General features: G+C 40.8%; 1 protein-coding gene across 1 annotated transcript; it reads right to left on the reverse strand.

The window, feature by feature from the left end:
• Positions 1-822: 822 nt before the first annotated feature.
• Positions 823-17,260, reverse strand: si:ch73-61d6.3 (occludin). Its single transcript, XM_010734512.3, has 9 exons — positions 17,004-17,260; positions 12,854-13,444; positions 11,361-11,552; positions 10,699-10,866; positions 5,969-6,132; positions 3,985-4,203; positions 3,145-3,316; positions 2,463-2,504; positions 823-2,298 (listed from the first exon to the last, which is right to left on the reverse strand). Exons 2-9 carry the CDS (start codon positions 13,433-13,435, stop codon positions 2,197-2,199), a joined length of 1,641 nt encoding a protein of 546 aa, XP_010732814.2. The 5' UTR covers positions 13,436-13,444; positions 17,004-17,260; the 3' UTR covers positions 823-2,196.
• Positions 17,261-17,369: the final 109 nt, after the last annotated feature.

Here is a 17,369-nt window from a genome sequence, read left to right on the forward strand (position 1 = left end):
TACAAGTATGGTCTGTGATGGGAAACCTAGCCGTGTCTCTCTGTCCTGTCTGTTCTACGTTTCTTTGTGCCTTTATTTTGAATTATAATCAATTTATTTATTTATTTAGCCCAAATAAATAAATAAAAAGAACAACCTGTTTCTTTGTCAATTGTACAAAAAAAAGGTTAAGTGCAGTATAAGTGGTTATTCATATTCAGTAAGCTCTGTCCCAATTCCATACAAAAAATATAAATGACAGTGTTGAATGGTAGCAACGGAAAGATCTCACCTCACATATATAAATATTAACCTCAGATGGTCAGCCACCATGAGCTGGGGTCTGCTCGAGGTTTGTGCAATTTAAAAAGACGTTTGTGCTCGCTCATGGTGCAGTAGTCTAGACCTATGTGAAAAGTGTCATGAGATAACTTCTGTTGGTAATTTGCCCTTCTATCCTGATGTGTGAAGTTAAATTGGTAGTGGCAATCCAAGGATGCACTGTGACTGATGAATAATTTCCTGTAAACATAAAATGAAAAGTGTAAAATGTAAAAGCACACACTGTGTACAACCTTACTGTAGTGTGGGACTGGGACAACGCTCTAGTTAAGTTAGAGTAGTACCAAAAGAGGGCAGCAACAGCTCATACTGAGCTAACTGCGATTGGAGTGTGATTGAACTGTGTCCTCCAGCAAAGAGAGGTCCTCCTGCTCTCCCTGCTGGACGCTCACTGCAGCACACAGAGCAGCAGATATCTCCAAACCAGGAGGGTCAGCAAAACAGAATGAAAAAACAAGAAATGGACTTATCCAGTTAGATTTTTAGAGAATTAGAAATGTTTATTACTTACTGAATTCAATACTTTTTAGACATGTATACAGTTACAAAAATGGTCTTATAGCATCAGAGAAAATAAATTCATACAAAAATAAATGGCTCGCAAATGGTTTGTAAAATGACAACAATGTTCTTCATAAAAATACAAATGCATGACAAATTAAACGTGTGTTTTAACAATTTTATGACGTACACTAGATCGTAACACTTGCACATTAAGCAGATTAATGCAAACACGTGGAATCAGCAGAAATCGTTTTCATTGGTAAAGAATCAAATGAAAAGATGAGTGTAGCTTATGTATAGTGACAGAAAACAGTTTGTTGAGGAGCGTGCATGATAGAAATACAAAAATAGGAAGTTTTTTGCTTATTTGCATAGCATAAGCACATTTTGAACGACCACTGATTAACAAAACAAGCCACTATGTGTCTTTAGTATGTACAAATAACAGATCATCACAAATGCTAAGATATCTGCAGAATCTAACAGACAGATAATGTAATTTTGTTCTTGGTGCAGGATTCATTAAAAGTATATACAATACGACAATGCTGCACATCCGTCATTGGTCAGTTGGTCCCCTTTTTGGTCTCACTGCATCTATGATAATCAGCTTAGACAAAACACCAGTACGCTGGGAAAATACACATGGTCCCGACAGAGTACAGTTAACCTCACTGACGTTTAAGTTAGTCACAAACACTGATGCAGAAGATGAGAAAAGCACAAGTCCATTTGTCACAAAGATAACGCTGTGCCAAGGCTTAAAAGAAACTGCATATCTGCTCGCAAACAAACCCGAGCGACCTGTCTCACCCATTACTACGTTCTCTACAATACTGTTCCACCTCTTATCTGTGGAGATAAAACAAAGAAAAGTTGCCAATCTGGAGAGCAAACAGAGCCACAGAAACTGAGCACGGTGTTATCACAGGTGACTGAGGGTCAGGTGACTTTCAAACAACCTCTCTCTCCAAACACGCCCTCTGGTTCTCAAAAGTGGCCCGGACACTGCAAACAATGAGATGGGTCATTCAGAAAAAACGGCAGTGTTTGCTGTGGAAGTAGATTCAGCCGAGGGTTCTGCTTCCGTTTTCTTCCACAAAAAAGATTATTTATATGTAACTGATCAGACTGAATGAGGGAAAACACAAGATCATTATTATTAACACACTGTATGTTCCCTATGTATGTATGTATGTATGTATGTATGTATGTATGTATGTGAGTGTGTATCCGGTGTGTGTTGGTTCTGTACAAGTAACTTTGGTCTCAGGATGTCACAGAGTCTTTGCAGTGTTTTGGAGTGTATCGTGGCCTTCGTCTGAGTGTTTGCTGTGTGGACACAGAGCTGAGTGTCAGGACTCAGTGGATTCATGGGTGGTTCCTGTCGTAGTCCTTCACCATGCGTTTGATGTGGAACAGTTTGTGTCTCAGCCTGCGACACTGTTTCTTCTTAGACTGGTAGTCTGATGTCTACAGAGCAGACGGAGCACAGATGAGTCATTTAACACAAAGAAACAGTCTATGCATGAGTGAAAAGAGTTATTTAATACTATACAAGAGACATTTTGCAGCTGTATGTTACAAACAAAATCTGTAACACTGCTACAAATACGTATGATCAGATGCTTCCTCACCTGCTTCAGATCCTTCAATTGGTTATATTCTTCTGCTACAGCCTGTGGAAACACAAAAAACTTTTGTTATTATCACGTCCATACACAAACACTCATACCTTGATGATCAGGGTCTTTGTGCACCTATCTGTGTCTTTGCAATGTAAATGTGCATCTATTCACTGATATCAAGAATTGTGGCAAGACACTCATTTGCCAGGTGATAGAGGGCATATTTTACTTGAATATGATAGATATGTGATGTGGTTGAACTAATCAGCAGTAACTTAAAATTAAATTTAAATCCTTTATTAATGCAGTGAGTTTGAGCTCAAAAGCCAGAGAACAATGAAATGTTTGCTGAACATTACAATAAAGTGTGTGGCAGCATAAATGTCACACGTGTGATTTTAAGAGTGGAATGTGAGTGTGGCACAAATAAAGCAACAAATCCTAATTTTTGTAATTGTAAGATCGGCGTTTGTGAGAAGATCTCCACACATACTTTCATTATAAAATATTGTTTTGTCGCCTCTTGTCAATTGAGGCCATCCAGGAGAATTTAGTTTTTTCTTTATTGATGTTTGAGTTTACAGTGGAGGGGGATAATCTTGTATTCCTGGTTTGTAATCAAGGCTCATATATGTCGTAGATGTTTGGCTTTTTTCATGAGGTTAGGCGATAACTACTGTGTATATCTGACCTGGTATTTGGCAGAGGTGTCATCCAGTGTGTCCAGCTGCCGGCTGAGTTTGTTCAAATGATCATTAATGTCGTCCATCTCAGCACACAGGCGCTTATATTCCTTCAGGTCGGCATCAAACTCTCTCTTATAGTCGTGACGCTCAGCATCAGATCTTATCGCTGGGTACGCACTGGAGCAGGAGGAGCAGGGGAGAAGATAAGCATTAGCGATAAAGATGTATCAGTCACTGGACATACTTTCAATGTTCTTGCCTAAGAATATGACAACTTACAACATCACTGAGGATTATCAGGTTTACTACTGAACCACTGCAACACTGTATACGGGTCAAGGTGGTTTCAACAGTGGTGTGTTAGACTTCAAATGTCTCCCACAGGGATATTTGTTAAAGTCTGGACAGATCGAACCTCAGCCAAATATAACTACTTTCTCATATACTCCATTGACTCCCAAGTTTTGTACCTTTGGCCCAATTCTCTCATTGTGCCTGAGTTCAACCCATGTGAAGTGGCATGCCTCAGAGGATTAACTACTCTCCTGGACAGAGTGAAGCATATGCAGACTGTAGCCTTTTTTCAAGCTTTGCTGTTTAAGCATCTGCGTATCTCCCCTTCTATTCTTTCATAAATTTGAGCAGCGTTTCCCTGTAAATCATGTCGCTTTCCAGTGAGCTTAATTTTCAGAGCGTACAGTTGTTTATTTAAATCAAAGAATTCAGGTCTGATCCTGAGGGAGCGACAGTATTTAACTGTAATTTACTGTGATGATGACTTTTCCTTCTCTAATCCAGACAGTGTATGAGATACAACAGTACTGTGACAGAAGATTGATTCTCACCTCTCCCACTCCTCTCCGTCGAGTTCATTCCCTGTTTCTCCTCCCGTGGTGTACTCTGTCTCGTATTGAGACTCATCCAGCTCGGGGTTGCGCCTGCGTCTCTTGCCCCTGTTGGCAGAGGGTTTACGACCCCCGCCGGTCCCCTCTGATGGGCTGGAGCTGGTTCCTCCACCGTGGGAGAAGACTTCTGATGGTCTGCTGGTGGTCCTCTCTGAGTACCTGCAGGATAGCAACGAAAACACGAAAACATTTGTCTTTTACTGGAAGCAGCAGAAAAGTTAGAGGTTAAAGAAGTGACACTGTTGCTTTCCTTATCTTACACACTCGACCTATAACTTTAGGTCAAGTGTGTATGATTTAGTGGTATCTAACATTGCAGTTGTGGATTGCAACACCCTAACCTTAACCTTTCCTGCCTTGCCTGAAGGAGAAACTTTGGCGGCCATGAAACACGTGTAAAAGGCAAAAGGTCCTAGCTAGAGTCAACATGGTGGACCCTGTGGACGAGGACCTGACTCTGTAGACGTAAAAAGGTCATTCTAAGGTAACAAAAACACAACAGTTCTTATATTCAGGTGACCTCATACTATATTCAGCCCCCTATATCTTACACAAAGACCACCATGACCCAAATAACACCAGCAAGTTAAGGGATCTAATGTGAGACTGTGTCTAAAGAAAACAAATATTTACTGATATGGCCCAGACAGATATCATATGAAGAAGGTAAATACCTTGAACCACTAATGATTATTGTTGCTCACACTCTACAATTTGACTCTGTGTCATGTGGAGGGCCCTCAGTGACCAGGAAGCAAGTGCAGCTCTTTAATAATAGGAATCCTGCTCAATTTTTGGTTTGTGGAGATTTGTAGAGGAATCCAAATGCAGCGGTGCAGATATTACAAGTTGTTACAGTAAAGGCTACATTATTAACAGCAGAGTACACTGAAGGTCTTCAGGCTAACATTCTTCTGCTTATGAAAAAATTCCAGCTATGTTTTACTTTGTGAGAGAGTAAATCATCAACATAATATCCTGCACTTTGAACTGAATCAAAACACTTCAGTCGTCCACCTTTTGTCAGTCTGAGCACAGTTTTGACACGAGCTGAGCTTGTTTTTACTGGTACTGAGGTGTAAATACGAGCAAGGTATTTGTAGTCAGACACACTTGAGGATGATAATGCAAACAAAAACAGGGTGCTTGAGCACGCACTTCTAGGTTTGAAGAAAAGCATATTTGTTCACAAACATCCAGCCTTTTCTTTTCACCAGAGATTTCAATGAACATGAAAAAAACAAGTTAATCCAACATGGGCTCAAAGGTCACACACAGAGCTCTTGAGGGCAATATGTTTTCACGGGCTTTAAAACAGAGCAGTGATTAGATATTACCTGTGTGAGTCACATGTTTAGAGGCTGAGTATGTATATTAAAAGTAAGATGAATATGTATATAAAAAAGTTGTGAGTGTTTCTATAATTATATTGCCTCTTTTTCTGTTCCTGTAAAACATTTAAATATTATTATTATGACTCATCTTGTGCTGTTTTAAATTTGATTGGAGGTAAATGGCTATAACCATGCTTATTGGTCTTCGGTAGATAGCAGAGTGGTATTATGGGTCAGAGGTGTGTGCTTCAATGTCAGTTAAGTATAAAAGAGCGCTGTCGAGTTCTAATTTCTTAATTTGTCTCTTCCTCCTGATCTAACAATGCAGGTGAGGAAGGTGTGGGTGGAGTCTAAGTGCTCTACACCTTCATATCGTGGTCACTTTTAAGCAAGAGATCAAATTAATTCTCCTAATTCCTAAATGCTGACCACATTTTTCATTTGTCTTGAAAACATTACAGTAGACAAAGACGGCCTGACTTCCATTTCACTGTGACTTTATGTTTAGAGACATTTAAATCAAACAAAATGTGCTTCATCTGATTTAAATCTAAACTGAAAAGGAGGGCTGAGAAAACAGCGTCACCCACTCGTTGTTGTCGTATAGATCTTCGTTATAGGAGCTGCTGTCCACCTTGGGTGGGGGGTAGGAGATGACACTGTTTGCTGAGGCGTTGAGCAGGCCGGCTCCCTTCTCTGACACCAGCAGGGTAGGGGCGTCCTGAACGCTGCGGCTTTCCTCCACATTGTTCACCTACAGCAGGCAGGAAAAAACAGGAGGAACAGACTCAGCGAACACAAACAAACAACTAGAGCACTCACAAAGACCAGGATCATTTTCTGACTGACATCCTGTTAAAGACACCGTTATTTTCCTCCTCTCTTCCTTTGGCCTTAACTCGAGGAGAAAAGAAAGAAGCTAACCTTACACCAGAGACAAAATGATGGTAATTAGTGCCAAAAGTTTGAAAGAGCAGTCAGGCATGTAATTGAGCAGCACAGTCGACCTCCTCAGTGAATTGAGGGTTATCTGTTAGGTTGACTGTGCTTGAAAAGGTCAAGAGAACAAAAACAAAGGATGACTGAAGGCTAACTGTAAAATAAACCAACCACTAACTATAAATAAACCAAAACCTTTGTGGTCTCCCATAGTTTTCCCATATTTTAAGCCTGTTTCCTTATAACAGATTAGTCATAAGGATGGAATATATACACAGAAGGTATCAGACAATAAATCCAGCTTTGCTTTCACTTGGTTCTATTGTTTTATGTCTTCATGAGCACCTGGAACGGAAGTGCTCCTGCTTTCTTTCTTCAAACTAAAGGAAACTGTGTCTGTCATGTAAATAACTTTAATCTGTATTTTCCAAGTGCTTCCTGTGAGGTCAGGGGAGGAATGAGCATGAGGGAATTCCTCACAATGAAGACCTCAGGGGTGGTCACAGCTTCTTCCACGTCCACTGGGTCCAGTAAATTCATCAATCATTAGATGCCTTTACCACAACCTCTACACAAAGCAGTAGAGCCTAAACTTTAAACATTTCTGTTTCTTTGCTTTCCCCAAATCTTAGTTTAGCAGCACAAAGAAGACTTGAGAGTAGTAAATATGTGACAAAATGGTGACTAAATCTTAAATAATTTGTTGTATAACAAGTTTAAGATCTGCCTTTGGAAATAAAATGTCACTGAAAATACTTGTTGTGATGTTACTGAAGTAACATGCAGGATAATGTTCCTCTGAAATGAAACATCTGACATCTACTGTGCCTGCACGTGTCTAGTGAGAATTTACTATTTTCTAAATTTCTAAAAACTCTTCCAAAACATCCACCTCCCTATTTTCTTGGGTGGTACACATTACTGAGCAATCTCTCAAATTCCTCGCAGTGAAGGAGTAGAACCTAACATCAAGCCTAGCCCCCAAAAAACAATAATCATGGTGGGTGGAGTGCCTGAGAGAGCTGCCCCTGTTGCAGCTGCAGGAGAATCCCATTTGAACGCTGCACTTCATGTAAGAATCTAAACAATGCCCCCCTCGGTGTGCAGCGGCTGCTGTGCTGTGAGCAGAGCGTGTACGCACAGTAACAATGTCTGACAGTCCTGGAGCTGCTGAAGAAACAAAGATGGAGAGATGGAGAGAGGCATGGAGACAAAGCGGTGGATGTTGATGAGGGGAGAAGGAGCAAAGGGAAGCAGACAAAGTGAGGGAGAAGTGCATGTTTGAAAGGAGAAGAAGAGCAGCCAAGAAGGCGAGGAGAGTCATGATAGAAAACTGAAGCATGTGAGGAAAGATCTGGCTCTGTTAAAGAGTGAAAAAATGATTTATGTAAGCTGCAAAATGTCTTCTTGAATACCAAAAAAAACCACCATAAATTTCAGACATGTGCTTCATCAAAGATGAGATTACACTTAAACTAGGGAGCTTCTACAGCAAGTTTCAATCAGCTGTAGTGATTGACATACAGCGGAAAAACAGTGAATTTAAGTGGATCTGTAAAGACAAACGTAGTCAGCTGCGGCTAATCCTGAATGTCCTCAGCGACAAACAATGTCTGATTTTTTTATCATATATATTCTGTAACCGCTAAATTAGAGTCTCCAATTAATGTACTAAGTGCATGTCTTTGGCATGGGGGGACATGCAAACTCCACACAGAAAGCAGCATCCAAGGCTCAAACGAGGAACCTTCTTGCTGTGAGGCAACAGTGCTAACCACTGCACCACCGCGCTGCCCTGATTTTATCATACGTTTCAGAAATAATTTTAATTCTCTGCATATTTCTAAAGTAGCAATCCTCAACAGTCAGAACAGCCACAACACTATGGAAGACAAAATCACTGTTATCCATTCAAACATTCACTTCATTTGGTTTTAATCCACATCTATGAAACCTGCCCAGGATGCTTTCACTCAGCATGTGTGCAGCACTTCAGTGTTTCCAGGACACAGACAGCCCTGCAGAAAACGACTGATGACCTCATCCAGCAGACACAATGCGACCCCCCCCCCCCCCCCCCCCCTGGGCTAGCTGAATGAGGCCAGTGTGTGAGGTCATCAGAGTATGCCAGGCCTTCTCAAGCACAGCAACAGAGATGGGTCCAGTCTCAAACCAACCACAGCTTTAAACTGTCACTGTCCTTGTGTTTACAGGGGCCAAACAAGTCCGATGACTCATTTTGCGGCATAGATACGATATGCAGGTAGCATAGCAACGAAGGAAACACATAACTGAAGTGTTGAATATGAGGAAATGTGAAGAAAATGAGGACAGTAGGGCACCGAGAGTGCCTGTTTATTGAGGCAGTTAAAAAAAAAAAGATAAAATATGTAAGTATACAATAATGACACACTTTGTCTGACCTGCTTTTGTAGAGAATAAAGTCTTTAGGGAGAAAGGTCAAATATATTACACAACCTACATACGTGTTTTAATCTGACAGCCATCAGATTGTCTAAGAGCTCTTTCCCAACTTTTACAATCCACAATGTATCTTTTGCTCTTTACATAAGTATTGTGTAATTTCTAAATGCAGTAACAGTATACACTCCGTACCTACAAGTCTGATGACATCAGTGAGCAAGGCTCCATTATCAGACACAAGAACACATGATTCACACTTGGCTCGTCTCGTCTACTGTGCTCTGCCTGTACACCTCTGTGTGCATGATGCCATGTTCTAGGCAATGACAAGCACTCTCATAAACAAACAGCTCTATATAATCCAATATAACACCATGTCTGTTCAGTGCTTCTTTTAGTGTTTTACAGTCAGCGCAAGAGAGAAAGTGTGACTCAGGGTACTTTCTGCATCCTTCGTGGACAGATTTGAGCAAATGATAGAGTTAAGCTTGTACTTCTGAGTCATTTAAGTGTACAGATAAGTATTACATACTGCAATGTGTGCTTATGCGTGGACAGGGGAGGGTAGCCTGGCCTGTGAACCCTTCCTAAAATAAAAGTTAGTTATGGATGTGAGACTGGCAGTTACCGTGGTCAAATAGACGGGGGGTGAAAGATTGAACGGACATGCTCAACCAGCGATATTTTGTTCTCTTGCATACTTCAAGATATTTGGCTTTTTATTTTTCGATTTATTTGTATTTTTTTCACTTGTGTTTGCCATGTGTGCAATGTATGCCACGTGTCTGCATGTACTGATTTGTGTTCTTGATATTCTCCTGCACACTTCAACAAACATTGGCTGTGGACGTTGGGGAGGATGTTAACTACAGTGTAGTAAACAGAAAGAAAATGATCTACAAGCCACTATTCATTTACAAAGCAATAAAAACTTGCACACAACAAAGTGTACATATATGCTGGTGTTTCAAACCTTGTTACTAAACGTCAATCAGTGCCGTTTCTGACCATCAATTTGATTTCTAAACATTTGATGTAAACTCATTGTCATTCTCTGAATGAAACAGGTTGGAAAAGTGGCAGGTCAAGTTAATATTCAACCCATATCTCAGGAAACGGTCCCAGATGATTAGCATGTTGTTGATGTTTAAAACTTGAAGGCAGGCTCTCTAGAAACTGCCCACCTGCTTACTATCTTCTCAAGTGGTTAATGATTACCCAGAGTGAAACCAGGTAGTAGAACATGAGCAAACATTCGCTGACTGCTATCAGCCGTGACCCTGAACAAAGTGACTCAGTTGGAGGAAACACTGTCACGATAGTATGACTATTTCCCTGCTGGATCCTATAAACTGATGAAGATCAATAAAAGATCTATCCATATATCCATATATCCATATATCCATCTATCTATATCTATCTACATATATGTTCCTTTTGGACTTTAGACTCATAAAAACGAGACGTAATCTGGTGAATAACATCGCAAAGCCATATGTCAGTCATATGGTGCATGTGTCAAAAATAGCATAAGTGACAAATCAACCTCAGGAATGTGCAAGCATCATCTTGGCTATTTACTGCATCAGCATCACCACATTCACCTAACCTGTCTTTATAAGTGATGACTGCCTCAGCGAGATGACCACCTCACTGACGACCAACGATCTTACCTGCTTTGCATTGTAAAAACAGGTGGAAACTAACGTTCCTGACCCTTCTTTGCATAAAAAAACCCCACTGTTGTTGTTATCATCTAATCGAGTCTGTGGGTGAACATTTTGTTTCATCAACTTTCCTTAGGCTGGATTTAAGCCCTCTGTGACCCTGTTCATTTGACTGCAAGCTGTGCATGTACAATTTCAGAGTCAGTTAGGGTCAAAATATGATTTCTCTTTGTAAATCCCACATAAGCCTAGGCTTATTAAACTGTGACTACTGTTCCATTGTCTCTTACCCATTCCTCTACATCCCTGCCCTCTGAGGCCTTCCCACCAACGAGAGGCTCTTCCCAGTAGATGTTTGGTTTGCCGTAGCGCCAGATCTTCCCTCGTGTTTTGTGTGCAAAGAAAGCTGCAACACCGAAGGCGATGACAACCAGGAATCCACACACCATGGCAACTCCCTAGAAAAGAAAGAACATGAGAATAAAATTTGGAACGTTGTCAAGTAGATAAACTGTAAGATAGAGCTGCTTAATCCTGGTACGCGGAGTACACAAATACACTTGGGATTCATTCGGAGATGTACATATCACAATTTGTGTGGATGGGTATGTTTTAAGTGATAACATACCATTACAAAGCAGTTCAGGACTGATGATACTAGAGGCTATAATATATTTGTCTGCATTTCTAACAGCTTTATATAAATAAAAATATGTTTTTATTTATTATTAAAGGCATCACTTTGAGCTTGAGCTAAAGGAAAATTTGATGGGCATATCAATCTGAAATGAAATTTTAGAGCCTCCACTAATCATCCAACTCAAAACACCTTCCATAGATGCACCTCTCATCCAATTAATTTAAAATCATGTCACAAATGTTCAAATGAGGCCATTGCATTGTCTTAACTCTCACCAAACACTGATTCAACCCCTGAGGAAAAGCTACAAACCTCCTGTGGGTCCACAAAGCAGTAATGGTAGAGGTACTGGTTGTACATGGGGAAGCCTCCCACTCCTCCCATCTGTGAGTAGCTGGTCTGGTAGAGGTTCTGGCACATCATAAGCATCGGATTGTACATCATACTGGAGGAGCCCTGAGCCATTGGGTTCACCCCGACAATGTAGACAATGGTTATGATGCCCTGAGAAAAAAACATGGCAGGTTAATACACTGACAGTCATATTGATATTTACAATTATAAAACCTGTCAGTCTCTCACTGAAAAAGATGTATAGCAGTACTCCTCACTATTCAGTTCAAATATGACTAAGTGTCATGTGATTTAGCAGCAATCATATCATTACAGTCATTTGATGAACATCCTGTAACAGGTACAGAGTACAAACAAACCACTGATGATTCTCAGTAATAGTACTGGAGCTGGAAACATCTAATACCAAACATCCACATTTTAATGGATGTTTGGTATGGTGGTAAATGTTGTAAATTATATAAAAAATATATAATATGATATAATAATAATAGTTTTGAAAATATGCTGAGCACAATTTAACTGTGAACAAAATCATTTAAACTTCACTTGAAAGTATTTGAGAGCAGCAGGAGGCAGAAAGATGTGAAATTAAAACTGGATCTACAGTTTTTATTATATATGAAGCAGAGTTTTCATCATGGTGTCATTTTCCTCTAATATGTGTGTAACCACTGTAACAAGCAGAACACTGTGATCTGAACAGAGTTAAACTGTGTTTGCAGGATCCTGTTTCACATTAGACTTCTGGTATTTAGGAATTTTCAAAAACACGCACATTTAAATACCGTTCATAACAGAGGAAGGCGTTTTCGCCTTTGGTTGGGATGATGGATGAGAATTCAAATATTAAAAATAATCATGTGGAGCTGCTGTGAACCAGATTTAACTTTTTAAAACAACTACAATGTCAGACCGTATTATATATGGCAACAGAATCTAAACAGAGATCAACAATCTCTGTATACAACGTGATTCAGGAAAGACTGAAAATGAACTCCTGTTTTATTGCTTTATTGTTACTTACAGAAATCATCTAGCTCGCTGACGTTAAAAGACATGGCCTGTTTTAACTATGGACAGGGTTTAATTTGGGATATTTTCCATGGAGCTTTTGAGAGGACACAATATATTTTGTGAAGCTATGTAGCAGTTTACATTTTTTGCCCAGTATTTTTGTGCATTCTGAGCCTCTGTGGGCATTCGGTGCGTATGACATAACAATAAACAAAAGGTAGAAACTTTAACAACATCTAAGAAGAAATTAAGTCCTTATTCTGCAAAATAAAAAATGGCATAGCTATGGATCTTATGGGACTAGACATTTTAAATAAGAGAAAACTTCACTATGTTATGTTTTATATGACATTTGTTTCACCCTCACGAGGTGGTTGCAGACTAAGTGGAACAGCATGAACATGAGGAGACCACACAGTGTAAATGAGTCTTACCTGCAGAACAGACATGATGATGCAGCCTACTAGGAGGGCTAGAAAGAACTTCCTGCTGTGAACCATGTTGGATTTAGAGAAGCTGCTGATGAAGAAGGACAGTGCCCCGATGAAGTTAATGGCTGCCATGGCAATCATGGCAGTTTTGGCTGAGTAAGGGGAGATGTAGGAGCCATAACTGTTGCCGTAGCCTCCGTAACCTCCGTAACCACCATAACCACCATAACTACCGTATCCTGAACCGTAGCTGCCGCTGTATCCGCTGCCGTAGCCCATTCCCATTCCCATCCCCATCCCGTACTGCATGTCCCACATGAGAGTGGAGGCCACGCAGGCGAATATCGCCACACATAACACGATCACCGTAGCCATCATGGCCTTGATGATCCCCGGGGGTGACAGCCATTTGTAGAAATGCTGTGGTTTGTCCTCAATGTAGTAAGATCCCGGCGGAGGTGGGTACGCGTTGTAATCGCTCTGGGGGGCATGGAAGCTGCCTGGAGGACCAAAGCCGTTGTTGGATGGCGAGGTGAAAGGAGGACTGTAGACAGGTGGACTGTCGTAGCGCTGCTTGTCGAACATCGCTCAAAACTGTAAACAAAAACAGCAAAACAAAAAGATTCTGAGGATAGTCGAGAGTGAGAAAAATGTACAGCACGAAGCAAGAAGAGTTGCCTGGGCTCTGTTTTTCAGCAGTGCTGATATGAGTAATGCTACGTGGAGATATGAGAAAGTTAGGCGTGACTGTCTTTGGTAATGAGGGTTAGTTACAGAACAGTGTAAATGTTTTACCACATCTAAGGGAGTGTGATTTATGAGGGCACACGTTAGTCTCGTCTTCTATCAGGTCAAGTAAATCAGGTTTCACAGAGAGAACGTTTATCACGTATTATATCATAAGTCAGACCTTCTCTCCTAGATTAACAGAAGCTTTGAGGTCTCGGAACCAGCAAAGTGAGAATCAGTGTGGAGATGTCGGTACCAGGGCGGGGAGTGCAGCCAAACAACAATACTTTCCTTTTTGCCTCTTCACAGGCTGTAGGAGTCTCTCTCCAGCCCCCACAGCGTCCAGCCAGACTTTGAACATTTCACTTCCCACCCTGCAGCTACAATTTTTTGTTTTCATTCTGTTACAAATCTTACAGAGAGACGACTTAACAATGCCCATTCTTCTACAGGGAGTGGGCTGCCTACATGTATGAGTGAAAAAGCATGTAAACAGCAGGGCAACGTTACTGTAACATTAGTGCAACTCTAATCTCTGCTATGAACACAATGCTGGGAGCAACAGTACAAAATGCTGATATGGAGTTTCAAGGATATAAAGCAGAGAAAAGAAACAGCATTTTTTTTTTTTGCTTTTTGAGAAGCTGGAAGCTGAAAAATGTTTGGTGCAGGGGTGGGAATTAATAAGATGTTATTAAAACCAATGACATTATCGATTCCCTTATTGATTCCTGATCAGTTTTCTGTGTCAACACAACTGATTTATTATGTCTAAATCCATCTACATCGTCCTGTGCAGCTCCACTTATTGTTTGTGATATTGTTGATCTCTTTGACAAATGAAATCTCACTTTGGACTGTTTTTGGACAGTTTTTTGACAAACTGACAAGCTCAGAGGGGTACGATTTGGATAATTTGGACAATTTGGAACCGGTTCTCGACTCCCGTCTGTAGTCAAACATGGAGACTGGATCGTTTGTTGTGTGTGACAGTAAACTGAATGTTTTAGCTTTGGACAAACCAGGTAATCTGAATCTGAATAATGAGAGAGCTCTGGGAAATAATGATTGATATTTTTGTTACTATTTACATTTTATGAACAAAACGCTTTATTGAGAAAAAATTGAACTGATAATGAATATCATCGTTAGATGCAGTCCTTCTTATTTCTTTCAGTTCTAGTTCATTCATTTTTTAATGGATATTTGTAAAGTGCTCACAGTGGCACCGCGGCGCTGATTTTAACAACATAAAAATCTCGCCTACACGTTTCTCTTGTTCAGGCACCATGGTGGGATTGTGAGGGAGGTAATGGCCGAGACACTCAGCCATTCAGAAAGTTAGACATACCGACAGACGGACACAGAGACAGAGCCTGGCACTGCCCCGCAGTCTACAGTCCTACAGTAATAACTCTCTGCTCTTTATGGGACTCTGGCACATACTGCAGATGAGGTCTCGCCTCAGAGCCTCCATCCCAGACACCTTCCCATTATTCCCTCCCTCATTCCTACATATCCTTCATCCCCCTCACAATTCCCCTTTCCCGCAACTCTCCCTCCCTCCATAACTTCTTGCCTTTGTTTTGAGAGCGGGAGGGGCAAAAGTCAAGGCTGCTCGTCACGAGAGCAGTGTTGCCATGGAGTCGGGGTGAAAAAGAAAATTGGGGCACTGTCCAGGGAGGATCAAACAAGGGCTCCTCTGTGCTGCTGAGGCAGGAGAAAGAGACAGGGAGACGAGAGGGGAGGGGGGGGACAGGTGGATGGGTATGTTGTAAGCAGCAGTGTCAGGTGTCCCGTGTTGTTGATCAACAGGCTCAGTGTTTGATTATATGGACTGGCAGGAAATAAACAGACCCTCGAACCATTTCCGATTAATGAGAAGGACTAAATAACTGTGAGGTCTTCCTCCCAAGACCACGAGGGATATCAAATGATCCCTTCTCTACTTTATTATTTAGACGAAAACAAACTTTACAGAGGAGACTAAAATCTTCCAAATCTGATCTTAAAGTCCCCTAAACCTGCCTGCCAAAGAGCTCATTTGGTAACCTAATAAAGTTGGCTTTTCCTAAAGGGAGCGATTAACATTAGAGAAACTCTTTAGGAGGTATACAGCTACAACCACTTATTTGTGAAATGTGTTCTCTAGAGAGCAACTGTTTACTTATTTAGTAGCAAATTCCCCCGAATACAGTGTAGTGAACTTTAATTCAGTGCATTTGATTTTGCAGCAGATGCACAGTAACAACAGTAGTACTGGCAGTAGTAATAGTACTACCATGGTGTTTGTCTAAAACTGGCTCACAAATCTCGTTTTCAAGCTGGAGCAGAAATCACAGTGTTTGGAGCACAGTCACAGGTCAGGACAGACACCCACCAGCAGCAGCCTGAGCTCCACTACAACACAGAGTCTCTATCATCTGCTGCTGATAATGGAATTCCAGTCTTACAGTCACATGTCTGACATCTGTCAAAAACAATTAGGCCCCTGCCCCTAATGTAGGCTGGGACCCACTGGCATACACACAGGAGTCAGCCAAGATTTCCTGGTGCAAAATACCCCACGGAAAAATGACTGGGCCATGAAAAGTCAGCTTTAAAAACATACTGGTTGCAAATGTTTTGGACAGTGTGGTGTTGTTGAAGTGTATTATATTATACTGAGAGGAGGAACAGGGTTGTTAATATTGTGTCCAACCAAGTTTAATTAACCTAAACAAATATTTCCTCCACCAGGTTACACTTTAATGTATGCATTTTATGTTTTATACCTCAGTTAATGTTCAGTTACCATGTGTGTTATCAAGCTCTATGTTGGCTGAAGATAATTTTCCACTTTCAGAAACAATAAAGTTGTATTCTACTTTATTTCTATCCTTCATGAAAAAAGGACCTGATAATTATTATTAATAATAAGTCATTAGCTAGTACTCTACAACAAAACAAAGTCCTCCTAATGAGCATTTATCTAATCATATAAATGATAGTGACTTCAGTGGTTGCATCTTTAGGTTATACTTGAATAAATAAGTAAATAAAGTTGATGTGAGCACACCTTTATTTTTCAAATAGGTGACTTTGTTGCTTATTATTAATGAGTGTAAGTTTGAAGCTACACTCAGATTTCATATTAGCTCCTTCAGGCTTACATTGTTGTTATACAGACGTATTAATAATCTTTGTTTTGTCCCTGTGTGTTTCTGTTTTTGTCAAATCGTTTGAATCCTTCGTGATAAACAACAACCCGTTAAGTTAACCCAATAATGTCGCACCTGTACACGGAGCAGATCTGCTGTTACTGAAGCTCTGTGCACTCACACACTTACAACAACTTTAGAAAAACACACACAGGCTCAGTCTGATACAGTGAGTCCACACACTGCTGTGAAAAGCGCATGAAACCATCTGCATGTTGTCTTACCTGAGTATCGTTCAAACTTAAAGCAGCGTCCGTCTGTTTCCTGTCAAAACTCCCTTTTCTTCTCAAAGTTTGGGGAAAAAAAATAAACGTGTCCGTTAGATTTAGATTGAACCTGTTTCTGAGTTCAGATTAAACCTCTTTGTTTGAGGATAACTTTAAAAGTCGTGGCTCCGCTTTTAAGTGCTGTCCCAGGCAGAGACAGACAACGGTTCCTTCTCGGACAGCAGCCTCTGAACAAGTGCTTTGTCCCGCCTGTCCGCGGCGATGAGGCCCGCCGCACCACACCGCTGCACCGGCCAGAGTCAGCCGCCAGAGGGCGACCTTTCTGCGGACTACAGGGACTATACTGGGCAGAGAGACTGCCAG

This window comes from Larimichthys crocea, chromosome XVII (genome assembly GCF_000972845.2).
Source record: "Larimichthys crocea isolate SSNF chromosome XVII, L_crocea_2.0, whole genome shotgun sequence".
Classification (NCBI taxonomy): Eukaryota; Metazoa; Chordata; class Actinopteri; family Sciaenidae; genus Larimichthys; species Larimichthys crocea.